Below are 27,174 nucleotides of genomic sequence, written 5' to 3'. Positions count from 1 at the left end.
AACCTTATAACAATCTGTTTTGCTGCAGGAAACAGGGCTTCATTCTCCAGTGACTCATCTGATAACATCTGCTTTCTCTTTGAGGGTAGCAGGACCTAGTCAGTATCTGGAAGTATCATTTCTTCTCCAGGTTTCATATGGATTCTATTGTCATGAATTTGGAAGTATTCACTCCTAAAACATCAGGGCACATGGTGTTTGGTCCTTGGAACAGAGCAGTTCACTTATTTAATGTACCAGAGCTTTGGGTTACAAGAAATATAGGTTGGGAAAATGATCCTACAGTGTCTATTTTTCTAGAAACTTCAGATGATTTCTTCAAGCTTGGGCTTCTTGGAGTGATGCATAGTGCAAATATGCATTAAGCCATTCAAAGCACGATGAAAAATAATATAAATATATTATACACTTGACTGTAGCTGGAGACTCTGAGGTTTTAATCCATGTGTGCACTTTCCCTTTATGCAACAGGGAATTTGGAATTCAGAGATTAAAGGAAATGGGGTTTGGAGGTACTCCCAATCCTTTTATGTCCATGAAGAGGTGTGGTGATGTGCACAATGTGTACCTATTTCCAAGGATAAAACTTCTGGCCTTGAGTGTCTTGGCTTTACTCATACATACTCAGACTGTGAATATTCATCAGAAGGAACTATTTACTACAAATAAATCTTCCTTTCCTCTAAGCATACATTCATTTCTTATGACAAATTAACTTTTACCCAACGGAGGAATGCCAGCAATTTCAACCTAGTGTTAATGATGAATTAGTAAATTTTGTATTTAAAAACAAGTTAGAACTCTGAAAATAAACACATAGAGGCAATGAATTAGTGTTAATAATGATTGTAGGGCTTTTGTAACCATCAAGTCAAAGCTGAGATAAGGCATGGCATGCCACTAAGACTAGAGCTATCTGTGAAGTACAGAATTTGTTCCCACAGATAGAAAGCCTGATTATTGAACTGAACCTCAAAATTAATGATGGCTTTGTGTAAATACAATAAGTAAACTAAGAAAGAAGTGTTAGGGAGTGCAAAGATTGTGTAGACTCAAACCTGAATGGATCTACACTATCTATAAACACTTTAGTGATGGAAAGTGGGAGGGAGCTGTTCTTGCCATTTGTTCTTTGGGAAAGTCAAGGCATATGTTTATTGGTAATAGAAGAAGGAAACTTGCATTGTTTTAAGATGTAAGATGGTTTTCCTGTTTTACTTGATATCAAGCATGAACATTTGTTGGAACAAAGAATTTCAGGTAAATTCCTTAAACTTTGGCCTCAGCAAAATTGTTTATAGCATCACTGAATTTGCATTGTCTACAGTACAAGTGCTTCAAGCAATATTTATTCTGTAGTTCCAAACAATACAATGTTTTTAGAAAGTGCATTCCCAAGTGACAGTGACTTGATATAGAAATGAGGGATAAATTAAAAGTCTAAATGCAACATTTAATTTACAAGGATGATTCTCAGAGTCAACGGTCAGCTTCAAGGTTTTCATTGTCAACAGTGCTGGTATGGACTTGAACCTTAAGTAGATGTTTATTGTTTTCTATCTCTCAAGAAAATTACACTTATCTCAAAAGATCTGAAAGTTGCTTTTCCAATTAAAAAACCTTGTTCAGTCTGCTTGTGGTTTTTTACAGCTGCTTTGTTGACTGCTCTTACATATTTTACTATAATACATGTTTTTGATGTTTTCGGTTGGAAGAGCTACTAACATGTAATGTATTTTGCTTTCAGCTACACTGAAAGAACTCATATCGCAGACAATGGTGCGCTGGTCCCAGGAAGATCAGATCCAAGATCCTGAATTAGTTCGGATTATGTACAGCCTCCTTCGTAGGCAATATGACAGCATTGGTGAGCTACTGCAAGCCCTGAGGAAAGCATACACTATCAGTGCTGCCTCTGTGAAGGATACCATTAATCTACTTGCAGCACTGGGCCAGATTCGCTCTCTTCTCAGTGTGAGGATGGGAAAAGAGGAGGAATTGCTGATGATTAATGGATTAGGGTATGGAATTAACAGATTTATTTTTTTTAAGTTGGTGTGAAGCTTTTTGTTATATTAGTAAAACCTATAATTTTTCTTCCTAAATGAAAATTAATGCTGTGCTGAAGTGTAAATATGCACCAGAGATTTACATTTTCACATACATTTCCAAGGTGACTCCAACTGATCTTCCTAACAGCATCAAAAGGGTAAAAGCTTCTGTGATCTAAGGTATTATCTAAAGAAAATGGACTCCATTTACTACAGTTAAGCCTGATGCTTAAACCCTGATGTTTAAACATGTATATGTTTTAGCAATTCTGGAGAAAAAGATCACTAAAAGTTTTGCTGGTGTATATATATACTGCATTTTTCCCAAACTTAAAGCCATATTATATTTCATGTATGAGTGAATAAACTTGGTGGTGTCTTTTCAATTGGAAATTCAGAAGAAATTTCCTTTATATAGCACCAGATGATGTGAGAATATTTTCTGCATCTTTGCTATAAAATTACCTCTGTTAAGCAGTGCAGGTATTATGGTGCATTCCTGCATATTTGTTATTCCTCTTGTGTGAGTAAATGCTGGTTGGGCCATTTAATGTTGGAAGGAAAAAAAATCACAGAAAGTACATTACTTCAATTAAAATGGTGCATTTAAAAAGAGAGAAAATTATAGTATTTTTACCTGAGAACTATATTTGTCTTTCTTCAGGAATATTAAAAAATTCTCTCCTTTACAATTCTAAGAAACTTCCATTATTCTTACTACTTCAATGTTAAATTTGTAGTGTTTTTGTAAAAATTGCAAAGACTAATTGCTTCATTTGAATTAATTGAGCCATGGCAGTAACTCATTAGGCAGTGTGTGACAGTATTACTCAATTTGTCCCTGATGCGGAGTTTGTGAATTTGCTGAGAATTATTTGAGGGATAAAGGATAAATTTTGCCTAAACACAGTATGTATATAAACACCTTCCAAACAGTGCTGTATTGAGACTCATTCATTCTCAGTTTTCTGTATTTCTTTAAAATAGGCATGATTCCTGTTATTTGCCATGTGTTTTTAAACAGGTTGTCCTAAGATGTTAGAAATCCCTGGATTCAATTGAAACCTAGTCCCTGGATTATTTTGAAACAAATAAATTGTCTTCTGGATTATGAAAACAATACAGCAGATTCTAGAAAATGTTGAGAGAGTGGTGGACAGAGTGAAAAAAATTAAAGTAGTCATTCATAATGGATCTGTATGCCACTTCTGACAGAATTTGGAAATACTGATGAAATACATATAATAGATATCCTTAAATACTAGATCTATGTATTGTCTTTACTTATTGAACTGAGGAAATTAAGAGATTACTGCAGAAATATAATTGATTAGATTCTGTTTTCTTGATCTCTGTTCTCAATTTTAAACCTAACAAAACATATTCTTTTCCACTTAGATCATCACAGAATTTATTTTTTTTTTATTTAAACAGAACAGATGGTAGGAGCAATTTAGAGATGAAGAATTACAATCTTGAAATAATTTGGAGGTTAATATTCTTATTATGAAGAATCTATGAGAATTAGAGGAATGATAGCATATTGAAATGTGAAATATTTTGTTCTCAGGTGTTTTTGTATTATGCTGAATTCAAAGAATTTAAAATTATGTTAATGCAATAAATGCATACTTCTGAAATCTCAATGCATTAACTTTAATTTGGGGTTTCTTAAAAACAAATTGCCTTTTCTTCCGTTTTAGGGATATAATGAACAACAAGGTGTTTTATCAGCATCCTAACCTAATGAGAGTCTTGGGCATGCATGAGACTGTTATGGATGTGATGGTCAATGTGCTGGGAGGAGATAAATCTCAGGTAATTTCACCACAATTTGTTATATGTTTTGCATTTTGAACCTCCCCAAAAATATACTAGGATGTTCAAAAGGTGAATAAAAATATATCCCATGTAAGCTTTTGCTTGTTCAAATTAAAGTATTCATTAATGAAAAGGTAGAATACTTTTTATTTTACTAGAGGCAGAAGACCAGTAGCCTTGCCTTGATTTTTAAAACCTGAGTTGTTATAAGTGTTTCATTTTTATTTTAATAGGATTGTAAATGTTTTGTTCTTGAATTAAATATATACTTTAACTGCATTTATTGGAGGTGTAGCTCTGGTAGGAAAAATTACCTCTTCAGCTCAAATGAAGTGTTACTACCAATAAATTATAAGAGACTAAACCCAGTCTAAATTTTAATGCTCAAATTCATGTACTTGAATTGAGCAAAAATTTTCTTGCAGTGTTGTGTTCTCTCTTTTCTCTGTGTTATAGTTGAATATATATACATGTTATTTTAAAGGCAGAGTGGCATAAATTTTGAGAAGCCTAACAGAAAATTTCAACTCCTGAAGAAAGTGAGAAGTGAAATGCGCATATTTTCTTTCTTCTCTTTGCTCATGCCTGATTTTTTTTATCCTGTTGCCTCCACCTCAAAAAGAGGGGTTTCCTCTGATCCCAGTTTTCCTTATCTAATATCCTTTTGCCTGGCCGTTCATTTTTCTTATGTATTTGGAACAATTTTCAACCCAATATTCGACCTTTTGGTTATCTTTTCTCTGTCTTTCAATTTTTCATAACTTGATTGTCTTCTGTGTGCAGCTGCACCCCTCTTTCTTTGCCTCTTTGGTCATATTGCTCATATAATTCTCTTAAATACTTATACATTTCATCTGCCTATACCATTGCAGTTTTACAAAGTATTCACATACCAGTTTTAGTATTTCTGTTGAATTTCAAGGCAAGTTACAATTACTTACAAAATTATTATTACTTTGTTAATTTATGAGTATAACAACACCCTAGTTTTGCTACAACTTGTACATAGAGCTAAAGGTGATAAAAAGAGTAGAACCCCAAAACAATGACAACCCCCAATGCCTTCTAATTTTATTTAAAAAATATTTTCCTAGAAAATTTAAATAACACAGATCTATGAAAATGCTTTACAGAAATTACCATTACAGCCTTCAAAGGAAATGCAGACTTAGACAACTGTTTAGTAACCTGATGTTGTGCCATTAAATGTGCTTGGCCACCTCAAATAACCTATTTTATGTCTCTGTCTTTATGAATTGTACGTAGACAGTAGGTACCACATGAACATTTCTTTCTGTTCAGTGTTGTAGCTTCAAAAGATGGAATGATCAATCATGAAATGTAGTCTGTGGTTTAGGGACTGAACATTTTCCTAGGTTGTGGCAGCAGATTATTTAAGCTAGATGTCCAGCTTCTTGGAATGAATGGTTAATCATGAGGCTGTATTGAGACATGTATTGTCGCTGAAGGAATGGTGGAAAGATAAAAACTTGCCAGTTCAAACTGATGTCACCTACAGTTCCCTGAAAAATGTTTTTTCAACACTTTAATGTCTTAATGAATGTGAAAGTTAAAAGGAAATGTGGGTCCTTTCTTAACTTAGAACCAAAGCAACTGTCAGTTGCTTATCACCTTGGTAACTTCACTATACTTTCCTTGTTTGGAGTGCAGGAAGAAGAACTGGAACAGATTGGTAATTAACATATTTCACTGCTTTGTCAACTTTCCTCTTCAGCAGATCGCTTTTCCTAAGATGGTGGCAAGCTGTTGTCGGTTCCTGTGCTACTTCTGTCGCATTAGTCGTCAAAACCAAAAGGCCATGTTTGAGCATCTCAGTTACTTACTGGAAAACAGCAGTGTTGGACTGGGTATGCCATGTAGCTGCAACACCTAAAAGCAAGAGTAGGAGCAACTGTGATATCACAAGACTGGTGTCTAATTTGTATAGCAGGCTGAAACATGCTTAAACCACCTTGTGGTTTCACCTTTAATTCCTTTTTTTTTCACTTTTGTTTCATGCTTATGTGTCTGTGAATTGTATTAGAAAAAGAATAGTCTGTTTAACACCTTGAAAATATCAATACTAAATGTGTGGTTTAACATTTTTCTATTCAAAATAGCTGTGGCTTGAAATCTAAGATTAAATTGACTCCTTATGGTGCTTGCCTGTTTCATCTGGTTTAATTTTCTTTGCCTTGATAATTTAGACTACTGAAGTAAATTTCATATTTTTCTTTTAAACATTGAATGTATGTTTTTTTAATGCATGTGCATTAGATCTTGTAACACAAGGAAAATTTTGTTGGCTAGATAGATGGCTATAATAATAAGATATGTCAAGACAAGATAGCATATGATTTCACAATAATTTTGCTGCTCATGTGTGCATTTGGCCATAATAAATACAGAAAACTAGAAATGATTAAAGAAAGAAAACAGGTAAGTGAAGCTTGAAAGGTTCTTTTTGCTAAACATAGGCATGTTTTAAAATCTTGGCTTGATAAGGCTGTGCAGAATTATGGAGTTAACATGTTGATCTCCTAAGAAAAAAGTATTCCTCTGATTTGCTATATTGTTGATACTGATTTTTTCCATATGTATTTAAAATCACTGTGGTTGAGTGTGCTTACAGATATGGATGTGAAGTCAGAAAAAAAATTCAGCATTTTCACATTATTAAAAACAGTTGACTGTCTTCTTGGATGAAGAACTGTCCTAAAATGTACTATGAATATACTTATGTTCTAGATTCCAGCGTGACTGCTGCCCTCTCCTGCATGAATGAGATCACTGCAAACTCCATCTAATTATTATGTGTTGATTTTTTCTGCAGCGTTTCCTTCAATGAGGGGCTCGACACCACTCGATGTGGCAGCAGCCTCTGTGATGGACAACAATGAACTTGCACTCGCATTGGAGGAGCCGGACCTTGATAAGGTGGCCACTCTGATTTATTTACTCATTTATTAAATGGTGTACTTGTGCTAAAAGGGTTTAAAAGGATAGGTTTGGTCATACTAATTTTTGAATATGTTGTCCTCAGAAATACCCACTCTAGGTATGTATTGTTTCAAGGTAAGGTTGACTGGACAGTATTTTCCCTGATTTTACTTCATGCTTATTGGGAATCAGAGCGAGATAGATTTATTTCTATCTTCTGCATCCTTTCACTATTGTTATCAGGTAGAAAGGTTGACTAGAAAAAAGACAAGAAACAGGAATATCAAGAAATGGTTTTTGGGGATGAAAATGTTGAAAATTAAAAGAATAATGTTAAATAAAGGACATAGGTCTTTTCGCTTAAAACATAGATATTTGTGGGGATGGAGGTTAAAGCTAAGAAAATGGAAGGGCAGTTATTTCAAGATGAAAGGTGAAACAGGATTTTAATATGGTCAATGGGAAACTGAGTCCAGTACTCAAGTCATTGGTAATGGTTAGGAATAAAGGGGAATGTGATGAGCTGGAAAATGTGGTAAAATGTGAAAAATGGAATGAAAGTTATTTATATATCACAGGAGTAAAATCGGTTTAGAGATGGCAGTGCACAGTCAGAAGAGGAGGAAAGCAGGTAAAGGAAGTTAGAGATGCAAACTGAGCATAGGGGTACAGAAAACAGAACAGGGTTTAATATAAATACAAGGAGTAGTCAAACCTCTAAATGATAGCTTAGCACAGAGAAAGTCTCCATGCAGTATGAGAGGATCCTGTGATGACAGTGGAACTCATGGGACTGTTTGTGATCAGTATATAGTGTGGGAGAGGAAAAGTTGTGAAATTGAAATAAATGGGCATATTACAGCAATAGCTTTAGGAAGACAGGCAAGAATATGAATGGAAAGAGTGTGAGACAGCACAGCAATATACTTACTTGGTAATAAGCTGTTGAGAAGAATCAGCAATTCTCTATCACCTTCAAAACTGCAGAGTTCATTAATAAAAAAATTGAATGTCATTAATAAAAAATGGAATGGTATTGATATCTATCCTTGTGATACAACACTTGGTATGGTATAGTGACTGGAACACTGACAGTGACTGTCTTATATTTTCATGGAAATTACTGTAGAGGAAGTCACTTAAACTACATTTCACTGTTGACTATATTTCTCATTTGCTGATTGCTTACCTTGAAATACTTGGCACTTTGCTTACTGAAATACTTGGCACTGTACAAATACTGAATGTTCAAACAGTAACAGATATAGGCTGTAACTTAAGCAGTATATTATGTTGGAAAAATCAGGCTGTATGTGCCTCAGACTGGGCTTCTCAAATTTGTTAGTCATTTTAGCTGTAAGAATCATAATGTATTGGCTACAATGTATTATCTTTGGTGAGACAATAACTTTATCTAGTGCAGTATGTGGAGGTTATTCAGTAAACAATTCTATGTACTAAATAACCACAAAAAAACTAATACTGTCTGGATATGAGCTGATGGATGTGACAGACACCCTACTCACAGAATGATACAGCATTTCTATGTGACTGAAGTTTATACCATAAAAATTGTGTGCAAAGCAAATAAATTGCACATAGACAACTTAACTTTTCAACTTTTGCCATTGCAAATTTCAACTCTGTTACATATAGGTAATGCCTTATAAAATAAGGGCCTTGTTACCCTTGTAAAATCATGGCTCAGGCCTGCTACTTTGGCTAAGCAGAAAAGGACTATGGGAAAGTGACTCAGCTGAATTGGAGGCAGAAAAACAAACTATATAAACATTGCTCACATAGTGGTATATGGTGGTTGGTTGGATTATATTTGTTATGATTTAAAACTATGTAACGGAAAAAGGTCTGACTGCTTACAGTGGCCTGGTTTTTGCAATAAAGTGGCTCTTCTTTGCACCTGCCTGGGACTCTGCATTGTTTTGCTTCCTACAAAACTCTTTACTGCAAATTTGTGACTGTGTGGACAGCAGAGGATTGTACAAGAAATGTATCCCATGGCTTGATGACACACTGTAGTAAACTGAATAGATTAAAACCATATGGCTTGGTGGTAACATCGTAAAATCTTAGAAGAAAGAGATTTATTCTACTGGTGTTCTCACATTTTTTTTATGAGCTGCATTTCTAGACCCCTCCAAGTATGCATTCACTTGTATCTTCTGAATAAGTGCTTGAAAACTATCCTGTTTGTCAAGTCCTGTTAGGAGTTACATACTTTTTCCTCAGAGTGCTCTGTAGTAAACATTGTAGTAAACATATTTTCCATATCAGCCCATTTCTCCACTGTTGCAGCCTTTTGGAGGCAATTTGTATAATGTATCAGCAGACATGTAATTCTTCTTTCTAAATTCATAATTTGTTGTCTCTTAAGACACTGAGTAAGTATAATCTCATCATATATCTCCCTTTTGCCATCCGTTTTCTCTGCCTACCATTTTAAGAACTTATAATTTGTATATTTTTTTACAAGTTCATGGAAGATTCTTTGTGGTCATTACCTATTTTACATGCTATAACCATGCTCATGTATTGTCATTTGCACAAACATATGATTTTTATTTGAAATGCACAGTTATCTGCAAATTTCCTTTTAGATGAATGAGGAAATTTTTCTGTATATATTTCTGAAATTCAGTTTACTATAATTAAAGGAATTTGTCATAATTTCTCAGAGATTTCCCTTATTTAAAGATACTCCTCTTGATCAGAAACGTGCTAGAAATTTTTGTATTACCAAAATTTTTTAGTCTTTCTGGGTTCAGACTCTTAAAACTGTTCAGTTATTTATCATTCTTCTGAATAATTGTAATGGTTTTAATATCCATTAAAGTTAGAATTAGTCTATATAAACTAAAATATATACAAATGTTTATTTTTCTGTTGTAGCAAATAAACCATACATTGTTATTGGTATGATTTTAAAGCTGTTCAGTATTTTAGTTGTTGTGTATGTACTGTCAAAAAGATCTTACGTATTATACAAGATAAATGAAAAAAGTAGATTTTTATTCCACTTTTCACATTTCACATTTGTTCTTGTTGTTGTAATTTTGTGTCATCATATAATTAGGTAACTTCAGAAACAAAGAGTCCTTGCCTTTTTTCATTAAAAAAACCCTATGACTGATAAAATAATGAGCTATCTTGTTAGATTCTTAGGTTAAATGCCCAGAATATAAAAAAATCTTGTGATTAAAAAAAAAAATTAAAAAAAATGCTGTGCTCATTTTGGTTTATAGCTATTTTTAGAAATGTATTTCTAAGCATATGAATAAATGATTAATTCTGCATTGCAGGTTGTTACCTACCTGGCAGGTTGTGGCCTGCAGAGTTGTCCAGTATTGCTGGCTAAAGGATATCCAGACATTGGATGGAACCCAATAGAGGGTGAACGTTACCTGTCGTTCTTACGATTTGCCGTTTTTGCCAATAGTAAGTAATTTCTTGGCATCCAGATTCCATCAAAAGGTTTCCTTTAAATTAATTTCCTAACCATAAAAATATGTTAAATCTGAAGAGAGGTTAATGCATACTCTTCTCATTACAAACACAAGACTATTGCTGTATGCTTACTATTGCAATTTTTTTTTTAATCTTCATAGTGGTATTTTTTTTCTTCATTTTTTTGCAAATCACATAATTGAGAAGATTAACCTGTAGCCATGGTAGCAAATCATGTTAGGAATTCCTTGGCACAGGAAGACCAGGAGTGGGGATTACATCAATATATTTATTCCTGCCACTCCTCCTGGAGAAGAGTCTTTCCCATGCTCTAGCATGCAGTCCCTCCCATAGGAGACACTTCTCCACAACCTTCTCCAATGTGACTCCATCCCACAGGCAAAAGTTCTCCACAAACTGCTGCAATGTGGGGCATTTTTCCATGGGGTACAGTCCTTCCAGGACATGCTGCTCCAGTGTGAGTTCCTCACAAGTCCTACCAGGAAACCTGCTCCAGTGTGGGCTCCACTCTCCACAGGTCTGCAGGTGACTCTGCCAGGAACCTGCTCCAGCACAGGCCTCCCACAGGTTCACAGCCTCCTCTCAGGCATTCCCCTGCTGCAGTGTGCGTCTTCTCCACAGGCTGCAGGTGGATCTCTGCTGCACCATGAACCTCCATGGGCTGCGGGTGGATCTCTGCATCACTGTGGACCTCCATAGGCCACAGGGCCACAGCTGCTTCACCCATGGTCTTCACCATGGGCTGCAGGGGAATCTCAAACCAGCACCTTAGGATGAGGACTTGTTTTGTATTTTGTAACAAAAAACTAGGAGAAAACGAAGTTTTCTTCTACTTAATATCTTTCAGGAGAAAATATGTGTATTTTTGGTCCTCAGGTGAAAGTGTTGAGGAAAATGCAAGTGTTGTTGTCAAGCTCCTTATTCGACGGCCAGAGTGCTTCGGGCCAGACCTTAGGGGAGAAGGAGGAAATGGTTTGCTGGCTGCTATGCAGGAAGCTATCAGGATCTCAGAGAATCCTAGTCGTGACCTTCCTTCCCAGGCATATAAAAGAGAAGGGTAAGTAAATGTGAATGCTTGTTTGGCAAATGGGGATTTAATAGCTGGTTCAATCATGCTTGCAGTATGTGGATAATGGACCCTGTTGTGTAAGGCACTATACAAACAGAGAGAATTAGAGATTCACATCCACACGCAGTTGTCATATGGTATTCATAAAGCATTAGCTAGATAAAAGTGGGATAAGAGTTACAGAGAGAAAAAGCCTGAAGGACAAAATAAATGAGAAGACTCTGTGGAATGAACCTAAAGTTAAGCTAAAGTAAAAGAGGAAAGTAGAAGGCCTGTGTGAAGCCAGCTATTAGAGGTAGCCTGCATGCTTACCCTAGAGACAAAAACCCTTTTGTCTGGAGCCAAAGGGATGAGTATGTCTGGTGAATAGTCTCTGGGTGATGTCTCTAGCTCCAGAGAAGGACTATAAAACTTAGATTAGCAAAAACGCTCACAGTTATTTTTAACTTTCTAGTGATGAGGAGGAGGAGGAAGAGGAGACTGTGCATATGGGAAATGCAATCATGTCATTTTACTCAGCTCTCATAGATTTACTTGGACGCTGTGCACCAGAAATGCATGTAAGTGTTTTCCATGTGAATACATGGAAAAATATGTAAAATAGCTGTTTCAACTGTAATGCCTGTAACAGCCACGTGCAAGACTTGGTTTTAATTAGAATGACTGTTGCTTGTTGGTGCTCAAAATTCTTCAGTAGCTTAAAATCTTCTGTGTATGTCAATACAATAAGAGTAAGAAATTTGGCTTGCAACCTCCCTGTTTACTCTTACAAAACCTATTTTTATTAGCTGTATGTAGTAGCTCTCTATTGCCAGACAGTTTCATGTTAAAAAAATTATTGGTAGAGATTTTCAGACACAGGTTATGAATACCTGATTTCTGCTAGAAGTTGAAAGGAATTATTCACCTCATTGTTGTAAATGCCTTTTGAAGGTTTTACAGAATAGAAATAATCGAAAAATGCATGGACACATCACACAGATCTGCATCCATTTGTTGTGTAAAAAAGGAAGCTCAAAAGTTGTCACCATGGGTTCTCTAGGTAACATGGACTTTTCATAAGTTTTGGTTTCATCACCATATCTGTTTGGTTTAGGAATCTTACCAATGTAGAGTTTTTTGCATTATTGGGAATTTATAATATTGTGAAATCATTGATATAAAAGTAAGAACAGATAATAAAGTAGGAACAACTGAATTTGACAACTTCATTAATTCTTGGATAAATTGAATTTCTGTACGATTTCTTCCAGTGTTTGGAAAAGAATCATATTAATAGAAATATTTAGAGGAAAATTTTCTTATGTCCCTCAGTACTGAATTTCTTTATTGATAAATTTTTCTAACAGCTCATTCAAAGTGGAAAAGGGGAAGCTATTCGAATCAGGTCAATTCTTCGATCCCTAGTGCCGACTGAAGATTTGGTGGGGATTATAAGTATACCACTAAAGTTGTCCACAGTTAACAAAGGTAACTTCAATACAAAAGTATTAGACAATTTAAATATTAGACCATTTATCTTTTATGAAATTCTTTTGCCATATTAGCCTTCCGATTAAAAACAGAGCAGTATTGTTAGAGTTGAATGTAAGCAGAGAACTGTTCTTCAAGTTTTAATTAGATCTGCATCAATTTGAGCTGCTCCAGTGGCAGAGATATTTGCTCCTGTTTAGCAGAGAATGTAAGAACATAAGAAATACTTTAAAACATCACTCCAATGGGTCAATACTTTGTCTCCGGCAGTGGTTCTGGAGATGTTACCTCTTTAGGTAAAATATTCAAGCTTGGGCTCAGTCCCTTTGTATTTCCACATTATCCAGTGATTTGGTAGAATATTTTACCATGCATTTCTAAATTTTCATTTAAGAGTGAAAGATAATTAAATTACTAAATTATAGGGTTTTTTAAATAATAAAAATCTGCTATTCTAAATGATTATTTTTCAGCATAGAACAAAACTGAGCAAGAATGTAATTTTCTTTGAGTATGTGATTGTACACATTAAATGTAATTATGTCTTTCATTGCTTTGGTGTTTCTTGTTTTATCAGTTACCCACTATTAAAGATTGCATTGTATATTTGTGTAGATGGCACAGTAAATGAGCCAGACATGTCTGCCAGTTTCTGTCCTGATCATAAAGCACCCATGGTACTCTTCTTGGACCGTGTCTATGGTATTAAGGACCAAAGCTTCCTTCTTCACCTACTGGAAGTTGGATTTTTGCCAGATTTAAGAGCTTCTGCCTCTTTGGATACAGTACGTATTTCACTATTGAGTTTAGGTGGAGTGGCTGGATATAGTGGCTCTGTAGGTGTGAAAAACTGGAATTTCAAGTCAAAACAGCTTTTAAACAAAGCTATTATAGGCTCACTCAAAAATAAAATCATTAATTCACTTACTCTTAATTTATAGTGCGTAAGTCTGACTATAAGCATTCAGTAGCACCTTATGAGGTGTAAAAGTAGTTTAAGATCTTTTGATTCAGGCTGTACAGTAATCCAATAAGTACATTGAGTATACTGCAGTAGGCCTAATGATTGCTTTTATTTCATGTTTATTTCCAATAATTACCCTGAAAATCCAGGTGCATGAAGAAATTGAGATGACAAATTTTATTTAATGCTTAGTGGGGTTTCTAACCTATTTCAGCAAGATAGAAGCTACATATTCTTTTCTGCTACTATTGATTCAGAATGCAGGGGCACAAGAGATAGGTCATAAATAGATGGCTTGAATTTTCTCCAGGTGAAAATGTCTTTAGTCTTCATGTATATACCGAGAATATGATGTTAGGACCCAGCCACTTAAGAGATTTAAGGACTATTACATTGTTATGTTTTATAGCCTTCATATTTAGTGACCTTTATGCAGTGTGATACTAACAATCATTTACTACTTCATACAGGTTTCTCTAAGTACCACAGAGGCAGCTCTCGCACTAAATAGATATATTTGCTCAGCTGTGTTTCCGTTACTCAAAAGATGTGCTCCCCTCTTTTCTGGAACAGAGCATCATGCCTCTCTGGTTGACTCCACTCTTCACACAATATATAGGTTATCCAAGGGACGGTCCCTCACGAAAGCTCAGAGAGATGCTATTGAGGAATGCCTGCTTGCTATTTGCCAGTACGTACGATAGCTGGGTACAAATTAACTTCTTTTGTACAGGATAGGTATTTTAACAACTTCTTTCTTTACTTGTAGTGTAGACCCAAGACTATTTTATTCTTGAATGAAATAAATGACCTGTGTTACCCCAGGAACTAAAATGTAGATTTGTCTGTTTGCTTAAGAGGGTTCTGAAGTAGCACAATGTTCTGTGCTATTTCCTTCTATAGGTAGATAGTGAAATTTCTTAAGCACTTAGCACTGTTTATTCAAAATACTTTTAATGAGTGTTTTGTCTCCCAGTATGTAACTTGACTTCAATGTTTTTTTCATTTACAATGAACTCTATGAATTTTGCTAATAACATCTATTTTTTAAAATTACAGCCATTTGCGTCCCTCTATGCTACAACAGCTGTTGAGAAGGCTGGTTTTTGATGTGCCCCTGCTCAATGAATACTGTAAAATGCCTCTCAAGGTAAATACTTTCTTTTCTGTACATGCATCCAGCATAAAGCTTCAAAACAAACTGTTGTTGTCTTGTTTTTAAAAATAGAATGGGAAGGGTAAAGTAATGTAAAATTACTTCTGAATTGAAAATAATGTTATTGTTTTGCACTCTTTCAAATTAAATGTAATGTCTGCAAAATTTTTGAAATCATGCCTAATGCAAACAGTAAGGTGATTATGATAGTTTGTATAGTGAACTGTTGACTTTCCCGTTGATTCAGCTAGAGAGTATTTGAATGTATCAATTTAAATGTCAGTGTTATCTTGAGATTTCTTCTTCTGCTGTATGAACTATAATAACTTTTGGTGGAATGCATGGTCAGGAGTGAATTTTAAAATCCAAGGAATCTAAAAGACAAGATGCAGGGAAGAAAATTCACCTTCTATTTTTGAGTTACTGAAGTTTTATCTATTCTCTTGGTCTGTAAAAACAAAATTACAATGGTTAGATTATAAGAAATCTTCTTCAGAACTATTCTATCAGGTTTGTTTTTTTGGGTTGTTTGGTTTTTTGGTTTTTTTTGGTTGGGTTAAAACAGCCTGATCTTAGGTCTGTGTCTTTTTGTGAAAGAATTGAAATTTTATAATATTGTGAAGGAGAGCTGCCATATTCACAAACTTACTCTGGAGCATCATTATTTTTTGACTAAAAGTGTGGTGTAGAGGGAGTGTTTGGTCTGGTTTTTAATTATTATTTTCTCTTCTTACATAGAATTGCAGTAAAAATTAAAATGTCAGTATTCTAGTCTGACAGTAAAAGATTTTTTTTTAATTTCCATGGGATTGGAATTTTTAGTTCTACAGAAGAAACAGGTAGAAATTTGAAATTTTCTGGAAAGTGCACCAGTAATCATATATAATAGCTCTTTAACTTCACAGATTTCCTGTCTGATAGTTCTTTCTGTCAATTTTTCCAGAGCTGAGCAGTCATAGTCAAGAGGGTGTACTGCACGTGTCTTTTGCAGTGTTTTGAATAACACTAAAGACATCATCTACAAATGACAGGAGTTAAATCAATTTGAAGTTGTAAAACTTTTCATCAGAATCTATCATGTCCTGCTTTATACCTATTTCATTGTCTCTATTTTTATCCTGTGAGCTAGTCTCTGCTCAAATGGTGACAATTCTGAAATTTTGCTACTCCCTGTAATCATTGAGAATCCCACAGCCGGAACTGGAGATAATACAGGCTTTATACTTTCACAATATGGGCTCTACTGCTCTTCCTAAAAGAAAAAGAAGTAAAAAAGACCATTATTCTGAGCCATTGGAAATGAAGAGACAGACACAAATAATACTATTCCTGTAACTGTCTAACGTAACAGATTTTTTTTTTTACTTTGTTAAATAGCAATGTTTCACATGCATTTTTATTTCTTGAAAATCTAGCTTCTGACAAATCATTATGAGCAGTGCTGGAAATATTACTGTCTACCTTCAGGAATGGGAAGCTATGGAATTGCAGCAGAGGAAGAATTACATTTAACTGAAAAACTTTTCTGGGGAATATTTGATTCCTTGTCTCATAAGGTAATGGCTGCAATTCTCATTACATTATGGGGTGGGCATAAAAGCATTACAGCAATAATTTGCTGTGCCAAGGTCAGAAATTTCCTATTTTAAGGGTTGCTTCATCTAATATGGGAGGCAATGAGTGCTTTTAATGAAGTGAAAAATTGAATGCTGAATCTTGAAGGATTCTCTCCAAGCTGATGAAATGTCAAATCTTTGCTTGATATACTCATAAGCTTTATATTACTAATTAGGAGATATGTGTATGTATATTCACATATATACACAGATTAGTTTTCACTGCACTAACATATCAGTGTTGTCTGCTCTCCTATCTTGATTCTACTAAACATTTTAAATTACTTTTTACTGACATAAAATTAATTTTGATAAATATATGTATGTGCTTATCAAAGTGTTGGTATATGCAGAATAAATTTACATTGTCAGTCTTCAAATATATATTTGTATTTAGTTTTCCACCTATTGACCAGCTGAAGAGATATGATTCAATGTACTATGAAATAAACACTTTTCCATTTTTGTTTACCAAGTGTGATATTGGGAATTTTTAACTTAGTTTTTCTCTCAGTAAGAAAAAGTTGGGTTTCTGATATGAAAAATGCCTTACTGAGTAAACACTTTTTGTGCTTGCTTGGGATCAAAATTTAGCCCAATCAAAAATCAGTTTTTGCTTTAGAACAATAAAAAATCATATTCATTATGTCTCAATTTATGTTTTCTTTCTAAGCAACAGATTTACATGATTGTTCCTATAGGCATTCAGATTTATAATATGGAAATAAAAGCTTTATTCATATTTGGTTTTAGTAGCATTTACCTCTCTCTTACTGCTTTCACAAGTGTGAAAATCTTTCCAATTATTGCATCTTTGATTATAACAAATAAATTGACATGACATGTTTCTGCCAATACTGGTGGCTTTCTATAACAACATTTTTATTTTTCTGTAAATGGTTGTTAGCCCAGTGAAAGAAAAGTTGTGTAAATCTGATCTGCTGACCTACAGTATTCTCCACCATTCTTTTTTGTTCTAAGATATCTATAATTTTGATGTCATTAAAAATGATGAAATTATTTTGCTTCAGGAAATCACAATTTCCTTTAATGGGCATATTTTAAAATTAAATAGTGCAGGGTAAAAGAAAGGCAAAATGACAATGGCTTCTGCTAATTCTGCAGGAATTAGTAATTTTAGAGCTAAGGCAGTGTTTTGCAGATTATCATGCTCTGTAACTAGGCAAACAAGCCTTGATCCTCCCTAAACAGGCCTTCTTGGCCCAAAGAAAGCTCGAGTTGAACTCATACTGCGTATACATACACAGTGTCAGCACGCTTATGCCAATCTGAGTAGTCTTAAGAATATATCATGTTGATATAATGGCAAATAGATGTCATGCAATAATAATTTTGCTCTATGTTTGAGTTTTAAATATGATATACTGTTTGTTTGCATTTTCTAATATTTGTACACTGCTATGGCTGCTTGGATTTTACTAACATTTTGCATGTTTTTCTATTGGATTTTCCAACCAGTTCCTATCTCTCCTGCAGAAGTACGATCCAGAGCTCTTTCGAATGGCTTTGCCTTGTCTAAGTGCTATAGCTGGTGCCTTGCCCCCTGATTATTTAGATACACGAATTACATCAACTTTGGAAAAGCAGACTTCAGTGGATCCAGAAGGAAATTTTGATCCCAAACCTGTCAGCACATCAAAGTGAGTCATGTAATTCATAGTTGTTTCCTTCCCTTAAATATTTTTATACTATTCCTTATTAACATTTTTTCATCTTCTGTAAGGAGGGAGAGTTGGCTGGTGACTGACATGTTAGTGGTATTAGGACTTTCAGAAGTAGTAGTACAGGGATTTTTGCTTCTCCTGCCAAATACTTCACTGCAACATATCCCATTATGTCAGACATAAAACATATTCTTCTCCGCCCTGAACAGCTGTTAAATATTTCCATCTTATGTCTGCAGAGAAAATAGTAAATTCTATATTCATTATGTACTCTATTGCCTAATAGTTCAAGTGTTTGGGATATATAAATTAGAAACCGTCATTATTTTGCATGTGCTTATGACAATTTGTACAAGATCACAAAAATTTGGTGATTCAATTGGTCTGTAGCCCAACTTTTATAAAATCTTCATTTTATTTTGAGAACTAATTTTGAGAACTGATCTGTAGAAACATGATATGACAAAATAAACAGATCATGTAGGATGATTAAATAGAGATTTGGCCTTCCTAGTAATCTTGTGCTTTTAAAATGCGGACTTTTTATTCAAGAACTGAGGATCGCTAGCTCACTCTTGCTATTAAAGTCTTATCCTTCTATCATTATGCACTGTGAAACATTCATATTAATATTATTCTATATTAAGAATTAGCAACAAAATTACCTGCAGATTATGGTGAAGCAGGTTTTTGTTTCTTTGTGATTTCAGTTGCTAAAAAGTGTGACTGTTACATGCTTGAAGTTTCTCTGTAAATGCCATTATAGCTATGCAGTTTTTTTGCATAGCTATAATGGCAGAATAAAGAATTCCCATGCCAAATGCCTTGCCTTCATTTGGAGGTGAAGCATTTTGATTAGTGCTATGTTATGCTGACATTTTTTTCATAAATCAGACTGCAGTAACTTATGATTGAGTGACCATTGCCCTCTTCACTTACAGCCTTGTACTTCCTGAGAAGTTGGAGTATATTGTAAGCAAGTATGCTGAACATTCCCATGATAAATGGGCCTTTGAAAAGGTAGGAGTTATTTTAAGACTGGCAGTGGTCCAGGACTAGTAAATAATTCTGAGGGTGAATATTGAAATTGAAACTGGGCAGTTTAACTTGATAGACCCTTGCTCAGAGTGTATGGATGTCTGCATCTTTATTTTGGGATATGTGGAAGAAACCCCTTGCTTAAGAAAATGCATTGCAACTCATTACTTTTTCAAAGAATTTATTAGGAGAGACTTGAGGGGACTGAAAAGAGGGAGGTTGGTTTGGATGTTTGTTTGTTTGGATGTTTGTTTGTTTGTTTGGTGTTTTGGTGGGGTTTTGTTGTTCTTTGGAGGTTTTTTTCTCTTTTTTATTTTTATTTATTTTATTTTTTATGTAAGAATATATAGCTCTTTAGGCATCTCTTTGCCTGGTAATGGTGCCTTTTGACTGGGAGTCAGAGGTTAAATTTTACTGCAGTAGCTACATGATCTAAGAAAGTACAGCCTAATGTAATTTTTTATTTCAGATAAGTAGTTGTAGCTTTTCTTTCTTCTTAGCTTTAAAAAGCTTGTTATGTACTGAATTGCTCTGCAATTTTCCAAATGCTCTGTCACTATGTCATGTTTCTGTTTCATTATTTCTACAGAGCTACAAGAAAAGACAGTGAATTCTTAAATAATTTATTGTAACAATTAATAACAAATGAATAGCAATTTTATGGAAGAGTTGTAAGAGATAATTATTTTGTTTGGGGGGCCCTATGTATACAAATTTGTAGAGGAAGGTATTGGCGATTGAGAGATGATCCTTTATCAGTTCCATTGTACTCCCTGCTTTATTCCCCATAGAATGTACACATACATATGTAAATATACACAGAATAATTTCAAACCATAAATTTCAGTTATTATTTAAGGTAAGGGATTCATTACTTACATTCTTCAGTTCTTGATTGGTCAATGTTGCATATCCTTCTCTGTGTTTCTGACTTTAGCCTCACAGAGAATTGGGACAATCTTTTGTGCTGTCTCAATGAATGAGCCCACTCGGAAGGGGCCAGTGTAAGTTAGGCTCAGGACTAGTATCAGGAGATTCACTGCTCACAGGTGGCATCCATTCTGTCTCAGGCATGTTTTGTTCCTGCGTGTCCACAGAGGGATGCGCGCTCCTCTCCTGTGGCACTGAGCAGCTCTTGGAGTGGGTTAGCAGTTTGATGTGACAAAGGAAACTGGCTAATTTGCTCTCACTCATCAATGTTGTTCTCATCTTATTTCAGTGGGGGCTTTGGCTGTTTTTTCTTTTTCAGACTAATAGTGGATGGAAATATGGTGTTTCACTGGATGAAAATATGAAGACTCACCCATTAATAAGGCCTTTCAAAACTTTAGCTGAAAAGGTAATAGAGGAAATTTCAGCTGCATCAATATGAAGTAGACTTATTCATGTGCTTTTAAAAATCCATTTCAAATATATTCTGTTAAATGTCAGGCAGAGGCACAAACAAGAATTCTTACAGTTAATAGGTACAACTTTATGCTGAAGTGATTTTGCAGTTAATCTTACACTGAGTCCTTTATAATTTGCTTCCATTAGTCATAATGTTCATTGTTTCTTCATAGGCCTGGGAAAATTTGAATTAACAAATATCAGTAGCAGTTTTTTCAGGCTTCCATGGATGAGAAATGACTGGCAGAAACTCCTGGAGCTTAATAAAAGCATAATTTAACATATCTGAAGACGATTTTGTCTTCCATAAAGTTGGTAGAAAAATGTAAAAAATGTGTAGGAGATGATTCAATTGAAAATGCAGAAAAACATTTAAAGTATTTTGAATTTCTTGACTAGGCAAAATGTCTCCAAGTTTTCAGAATAGTGAAATGAATTTTAATTCTGTTACTTATTTTTGTAATGATTCACTGGGAGACACAAGTCAATTACATATGTCCCTCTTCCTGTTCAGAAAACAGACATGACAAGACTCAAGGGGGATTAAAGAGGTTGTTTCCTAAGGTTTGTAAATTGCTTTGGAATCTTTCGGGAGGAGCCAAAGCATTGTTGGTTGTTATTTAACTAGTTCAAAGAGAATTTTCTGAATTGTCTGAAATCAGAATTTTGAACATAAGTCAGATCTATCCCTAAAAGCTGTCATTTTGAGCAACTGGGTTATGGTACAACCTAAAAATCTTTTATTTAATTGATTTATTAAGTCTTAATATGACATACTCAGAATTTTGCCACAAATTTTCAGAATTTTTCTAACACTTTTACTTTACAAAGGAGTGCTGCAATATGGGCTGTTGCTTATTTTTTTATTGGTAACTGTGTTTATATGAAGAGGTGTATAGTTTAGTAACCTTCTGTATCTGTGCATGGATATAAATATAGGAAGACTAAAAAAAGTCTTGAGTGCTTGATGCATTTGAAGATACATACTTGTTAAGCTGATTTATGGCACTCACAGAACCATCATTTTTTTGTTGTTTTGTGCTAGTAGAACTAATGAATAAGTTTCCAGGTTAAATCTACATTTTTGCTCTAGGGCTCATTGCAGTGCTGTTAGCTTCTGACACATACCCAGCAATAAATGCCACTAAGAATTTTTTTTTAATTGCAAGTATTTAAAATATGAAATATATTTTGTGTTCTTGTATAATATACAAATTTTCTGTACTTTTCTGGTATGTGGCACTTTATAGAGAAGGACAGAATATTTGTATTGTGATTTTGCTACTTACTAAATACAGAAAAAAATTGGTATTCTTTTCTTCAAAGGAAAAGGAAATTTATCGTTGGCCTGCCAGAGAATCACTGAAAACCATGTTGGCCTTGGGATGGAGCCTAGAAAGAACCAAGGAGGGAGGAGAAGCAATAATGCATCAGCGTGAAAATGAAAAGCTTCGTAGCATATCTCAGTCTAGTCAGGTAAGGTAGAATGCCTTAAGTTTAGAAAACAAATGCCCTTTTCAATAATTTACTAATAAATTATAAACAATTATGTCAATTTGATATTCTTTTAGTGAAAAGAAACTTTCAATGGTAGAGTTCTAGAACTGGAAATCATGTCACTATAATAAACACTGTGCAACACTAAAGAGGGGATTCCACAAAGTTTTTAAGACAATGAGGCCATAAGGCACCATATATATTAATTTTCTTAATTCCCACTTGGTTCTGTCATGTTTTGTAGGCACATCTTGTATGTCTCATGATTGGTCTCCTCCCAGGCTAAAAGCTTAGTTCTTTGCAGCTTGCCACCTATTGTGAATAGAGAGATCGAAGTATCTGCAGCAACATGCATGCTTCCACACTAGCAAACCTATTCTCTTAATCATCCAGTGCCTGCAGAACATTGCAAAATAGGTGAACTGTTTCTTCAAGAAAGTATAAAATTGGGAATGGTGTTACTCTAATCAGGTCAATGACAGAGACATTGTAATTGAATATTTGGTTCTTTTATCTGAAATTATTTTGTCTGAGAATAATTTTCTTTTCCACTGCAGGGAAATGGGTATAGCCCAACACCACTTGATCTCTCTAATGTGGCACTTTCTAGGGAGCTTCAGGTTCGTATTTGTGTTTTGCATATATTATGCTGAAAGGATATATATCCATATACATATGGGTGTACTTGGTTTCATTATTATTAACAGGTTGAATTTTGTTAGGCTTAATGAGTGTATTTGTGGTTGTAGTAATGATAAGCTGTTGTAGAAAGAGTCCATGCTATTTACGAAAGATGAAATTTCTTCTGTTCATGCCATTGGTGCTTCCTGAATTCCCAGAGAAAATGAAGCACAAAGCTAGGGGAGGGACTGTCAATAGCATGTTATGAGTATCCTGTGCTTGTGCTGACTTCAAAGTATAGCTGAATATAGAAATTCCACTTAACTATGATGTTTCTTCATGACAAGAGTGTAGACTTTACTCAAGACTGTAAAATTATGTAGCATTACAGAATTTTTAATTGTCACCTAGTCTTGCCTCTTGTTTTTTTCTGATGTAGGGAATGGTTGAGGTAATGGCAGAAAACTACCATAATATATGGGCCAAAAAGAAGAAAATGGAGTTGGAAAGCAAAGGTAAGCCACAATCCTGCAAACCACACCAAAAAAGACAAGGAGAATGTGGGAGAAGAAACAATCTGAAAGATGACAGTGTAAGACAATCAAAAGTGACTAGTTCCTTTTGTACATGAAGCAGAATAAATCTTACAGTAGAAAAACTTACAGTTCTTTCAACTTACTAAAGGTGGAGGTAGTCACCCTTTACTGGTGCCTTATGACACGTTGACAGCCAAGGAGAAATCACGGGACCGTGAAAAGGCACAAGAACTGTTTAAATTCCTTCAAGTCAATGGTATAATCATATCTCGGTAAGTTGCACGTTTTTTTAGTTGCTTGCTTGAATTCAATGCACAAACCAGCATGTTAATCTTATCTCACTGCAGACTGGCAGTTATTAACATAATTACTGTTCAGCATATCTTCTATGAATCAGAGTTATTTTCATGTTCAGAAAGACTCTTCTAAAACAGCATATTCAGGCAACATTTTTAATAAGTATGAGAGCATAGTAAATACAAAATGCAACAATAGATAAGAGGATAATAAAATGTCTAAGTTAGCAGCCAGCAGTATCAATGGAAAAATTAATCTGAGTTCTGATACTGAAACATATATATTTAAAACTGCTTTTTAATCCAGTTTTTGAAAAAAATATTGCTCTGAGTTCTGTAGTATTAAGACAAAGTGGCTCCTTTGTGGGCATGAACTTCTACTCTAGCAGAAGCATAGACTTCCTTTACTGTAACTTGAATTGCTGTGTCTCAAAGTAAGCTGCCCTGTGGGGATTTCTTACTGTAGTATGTGGCTTTATATGATGGAACTGTGAATTACTCTACTATAAATCTCCTCCTTTATTGTATGTGAAACAACACATAGGAAACCTCAATTTCTGGCATCAAGCATTTTTGTGGACTCAATTGTATTAATGAACAATTTTTTCTGTACACACATAGAATCAGATATTACCTTTTTTCATTTATTTCTACTTTTCAAGTCTGTGTCTCTATTGAAAGTATACTCAGAAATTTATTAAAATCAATTTTTAACATCTGCAAAATGTAACTTTGCATCAAGAATTAATAATATTTCTAAGAGATGAGAAAACAGTTCTAAGTATACATTTCTATATTACTACAGAGAAAAATTCCCTCCTGCCACATATGTAGGCTCTCAGCCTGAACCCAAAGTGTAGGTATGCAATCAGATATTTTTATAACTTCCATAGTTGTTTCAGAACCATTGAGAAAGAAAAACTGGTCTACTTAATGCAAACGAATGATGTTCTGAAACACCAGTGGAATTGGTCAGATTTTCAGCTGCATGTGTTTGGGTCAGGAAATCACTTTTTTCAGTGTTACATGTTACATCATGGGACAAATCAACTTGAAAACACAGTTTCAAACTCTTCATTGATAGGGGCAAAGAGTTTGCAGTAACTGTGTATAAGGATGAATCAAGATTATCCTCTTTTCAATGTTTCCTTCAGATGAATATATGCATATATGTATATATATATATAATCTTTTGAAGTACTCATTGCAATTATCACATTTCAAGATGTCATTCTTGAAAATGTTGGACTAATCATTAAAACATACGAATTGTTTATAATTGGAAATGTATAGGCGGAGCAGCATGTGTACTTACATATACCATCTGCTTCTGGTTTTGGGTTTTTTGCTCTTTGCTGAGAAAATTTTTGACACACTTTTTGTGTTTATTTCATACAGATAAATCTCTCAGGCCTTACTCAAGTACATGTTAGAAACATCATGGTATTTTGTTAAGTATCTTCAAGTCTCTGCAAGGTCTTTGGATATTGTTTTATATACAGATCTATCCACGTCTTTCCGTATTTCGGAAAGTATGTGTAATCTCTTAGGAACCATGACTTCTTATAAACTCAAAAAGAAGATATCTACAGTGACCTCACTGAAAATACAGCTAAATACTTAGTCTCCTTTGTGAGAGTGAGGCAGCAGAAGATGCCTCTTAAGCATACATAGCTGTTAATTCATACTAAATAATTTGCACAGGTGATAAAGTAATAGGGAGTCATCAAAGTATACAAACTAGAACTCTTAAAATAGAATTTTTATTAATTTTTTTTCATAAATTAAACTAAGATGGGAGGTTAGAGTCTTACTAAGTTTGTGTTTAAAATGGGATTGAAATGTCTTTCTTGGTTCTCTGGCTGTGGTCCCCCAGACTAAAACCGTTTCTTTCCTTTTAACTGTGTTCTGACATGGTCAAGAACATATATTTTATTGTTAGATTTTTTTGTTGTTAAAGTTTCTTCTGCATCAACTTCCTCCCAGAATTACTTTTTTTGCTTGGATTTGTCTCACAGCTGTATTAAATTGCTAGTCTAATATTCCATTTTACTTCCTCAATTTACTCCCATACCAGTGGTAAGGAGTCTTGGTACGAATGACCATTTTCTTATACCACAGCAGTGAGTGCAGCAGCTTCCCTTTTTTCTTGCTCCTATCTTGCTTTTTCCTCAGTGTCTTCCTTCTTCCCTACTTCTGACACACCATTCAGCTCCTCTGTAGCCTCTGCATGCCCTTTGGCCAGGTTATTATCTCTTAACTGATAAGGGCTGAGTCTTCTTATCTGCTACTATTTGAAGAAGCTGTATAGAAGCAGATGAAGTAGCTATTTGTGATTAACCAGAGGTTTTCTTTAATGTCACTCTGTTACTTCCTCATTTGACAAAGCAGTTAGATGTGCCAGGTATAACCCACCATCTACCAATAGAAAATCTCAATCAGAATTTAGTTCTTTTGATATTGGAATAGACTATGAAGAAGTTGCAAACTAAACAAAATTACAAGAGAACCTCAAGGAAATGAAGATGAAAGAATTAATGACTTGTGAAAGCAAGTAAGAATGAATTTAAAAATGTATAGAATTAAGTGACTTCAAAAGGGAAATGAAAAAAAAAAATAAAAAAATCCCTGTTCTTGTCCTGGATGCCAAGACAGAAACCATTGTTTGAAGATTTGTTGTATGAACACTTAGCAATGAATTGGAGAGTTTGGTTACCCTTCAGAGGAGCTTTGCTAGTCTGGAGAAATGGGCTGACAGAAATCTTATGAGGTTGAACAAAGGTAAATGCAGAAATCTATACCTGGGATGGAATAATTCCAGGAATAGGGGAGCTGAGCCTTAGAGCACATATGCAGAAAAGCTCTTAGAATTGTGCGAGTTGAACATGAATCAGGAATGTGTCCTTGTGATGATGAAAGCTGTGTACTAGGCCTTATCAGCAAGTGTGTTATGCAGGTTGATTCTATTAGGAGTATGTTATCCATTTTTGGTTCTCCAGTGCTAAGGAAGACATTGAGAACAAAGTTGCTCAAGTGGGTGGCCACTGAGATGCTCTGTGGATGGATGCCAGTCTTATACCAGGAGAGGCTCTGAGGAGTGGTTGGATTTTTTTCAGTTTTAAAACAGAAGGCTACAATAGGATTTATGTCTCTCTTCAACCACTTCATGCAATGTTAAGAGAAAATGAGGTCATACACTAACTCCTCAAAAGCAATAAGTGGTTACAAGGTAAATTCCAGTTAGATATAAGAAAATATTTCACTGTTATTTTTTCATGGTGAGGGTGGCCAAATATCATAAGGTCTCCAGGGTCATTATGAGATTTCTATTCTTGAACCTACTCAGTACATTATCATGCAAGGTTCTGAGTGACCTTGCCTTGGGGCTTTGCTTTGAGATGGGACTTGTATAAGGTGATTTTCAGAGGTTCCTTCCAACCTTAGTTTGAGTGTGATCCTACAGAATTTTAGTATTTCAGTCATGTAGGTTTCATTTATACTTCAAATCTAATAAAATATTTTAAATCTAGACCCAGACA

The 27,174-nt window shown here is 34.7% G+C and overlaps 1 protein-coding gene across 7 annotated transcripts in view; it reads left to right on the top strand.

The window, feature by feature from the left end:
* RYR3 (ryanodine receptor 3) overlaps nucleotides 1–27,174 on the top strand; it is a 200,892-nt gene that overhangs the window by 108,844 nt on the left and 64,874 nt on the right. For 4 of the 7 annotated variants that reach the window (XM_014249774.2, XM_014249773.2, XM_014249771.2 and 1 more), the window contains exons 39-57: nucleotides 1,748–2,021; nucleotides 3,755–3,869; nucleotides 5,608–5,740; nucleotides 6,706–6,809; nucleotides 10,130–10,265; nucleotides 11,172–11,352; nucleotides 11,819–11,924; nucleotides 12,714–12,834; nucleotides 13,453–13,622; nucleotides 14,272–14,492; nucleotides 14,861–14,951; nucleotides 16,373–16,513; nucleotides 18,071–18,234; nucleotides 19,200–19,278; nucleotides 20,546–20,635; nucleotides 22,012–22,161; nucleotides 22,740–22,802; nucleotides 23,243–23,318; nucleotides 23,488–23,611. In XM_014249774.2, coding sequence (XP_014105249.2) covers nucleotides 1,748–2,021; nucleotides 3,755–3,869; nucleotides 5,608–5,740; nucleotides 6,706–6,809; nucleotides 10,130–10,265; nucleotides 11,172–11,352; nucleotides 11,819–11,924; nucleotides 12,714–12,834; nucleotides 13,453–13,622; nucleotides 14,272–14,492; nucleotides 14,861–14,951; nucleotides 16,373–16,513; nucleotides 18,071–18,234; nucleotides 19,200–19,278; nucleotides 20,546–20,635; nucleotides 22,012–22,161; nucleotides 22,740–22,802; nucleotides 23,243–23,318; nucleotides 23,488–23,611 — 2,539 coding nt within the window. The remainder of the gene's footprint in view (nucleotides 1–1,747; nucleotides 2,022–3,754; nucleotides 3,870–5,607; nucleotides 5,741–6,705; nucleotides 6,810–10,129; nucleotides 10,266–11,171; nucleotides 11,353–11,818; nucleotides 11,925–12,713; nucleotides 12,835–13,452; nucleotides 13,623–14,271; nucleotides 14,493–14,860; nucleotides 14,952–16,372; nucleotides 16,514–18,070; nucleotides 18,235–19,199; nucleotides 19,279–20,545; nucleotides 20,636–22,011; nucleotides 22,162–22,739; nucleotides 22,803–23,242; nucleotides 23,319–23,487; nucleotides 23,612–27,174) is intronic. The other 3 variants (XM_088057565.1, XM_014249772.2, XM_088057564.1) reach the window with 1 other exon arrangement.

This window comes from Pseudopodoces humilis, chromosome 7 (genome assembly GCF_049639895.1).
Source record: "Pseudopodoces humilis isolate 2021_Gansu_Grassland_sample_001 chromosome 7, ASM4963989v1, whole genome shotgun sequence".
Classification (NCBI taxonomy): Eukaryota; Metazoa; Chordata; class Aves; order Passeriformes; family Paridae; genus Pseudopodoces; species Pseudopodoces humilis.
Note: the sequence above shows the minus strand (reverse complement) of the source record. Positions and strands in the feature narration are given on the sequence as shown.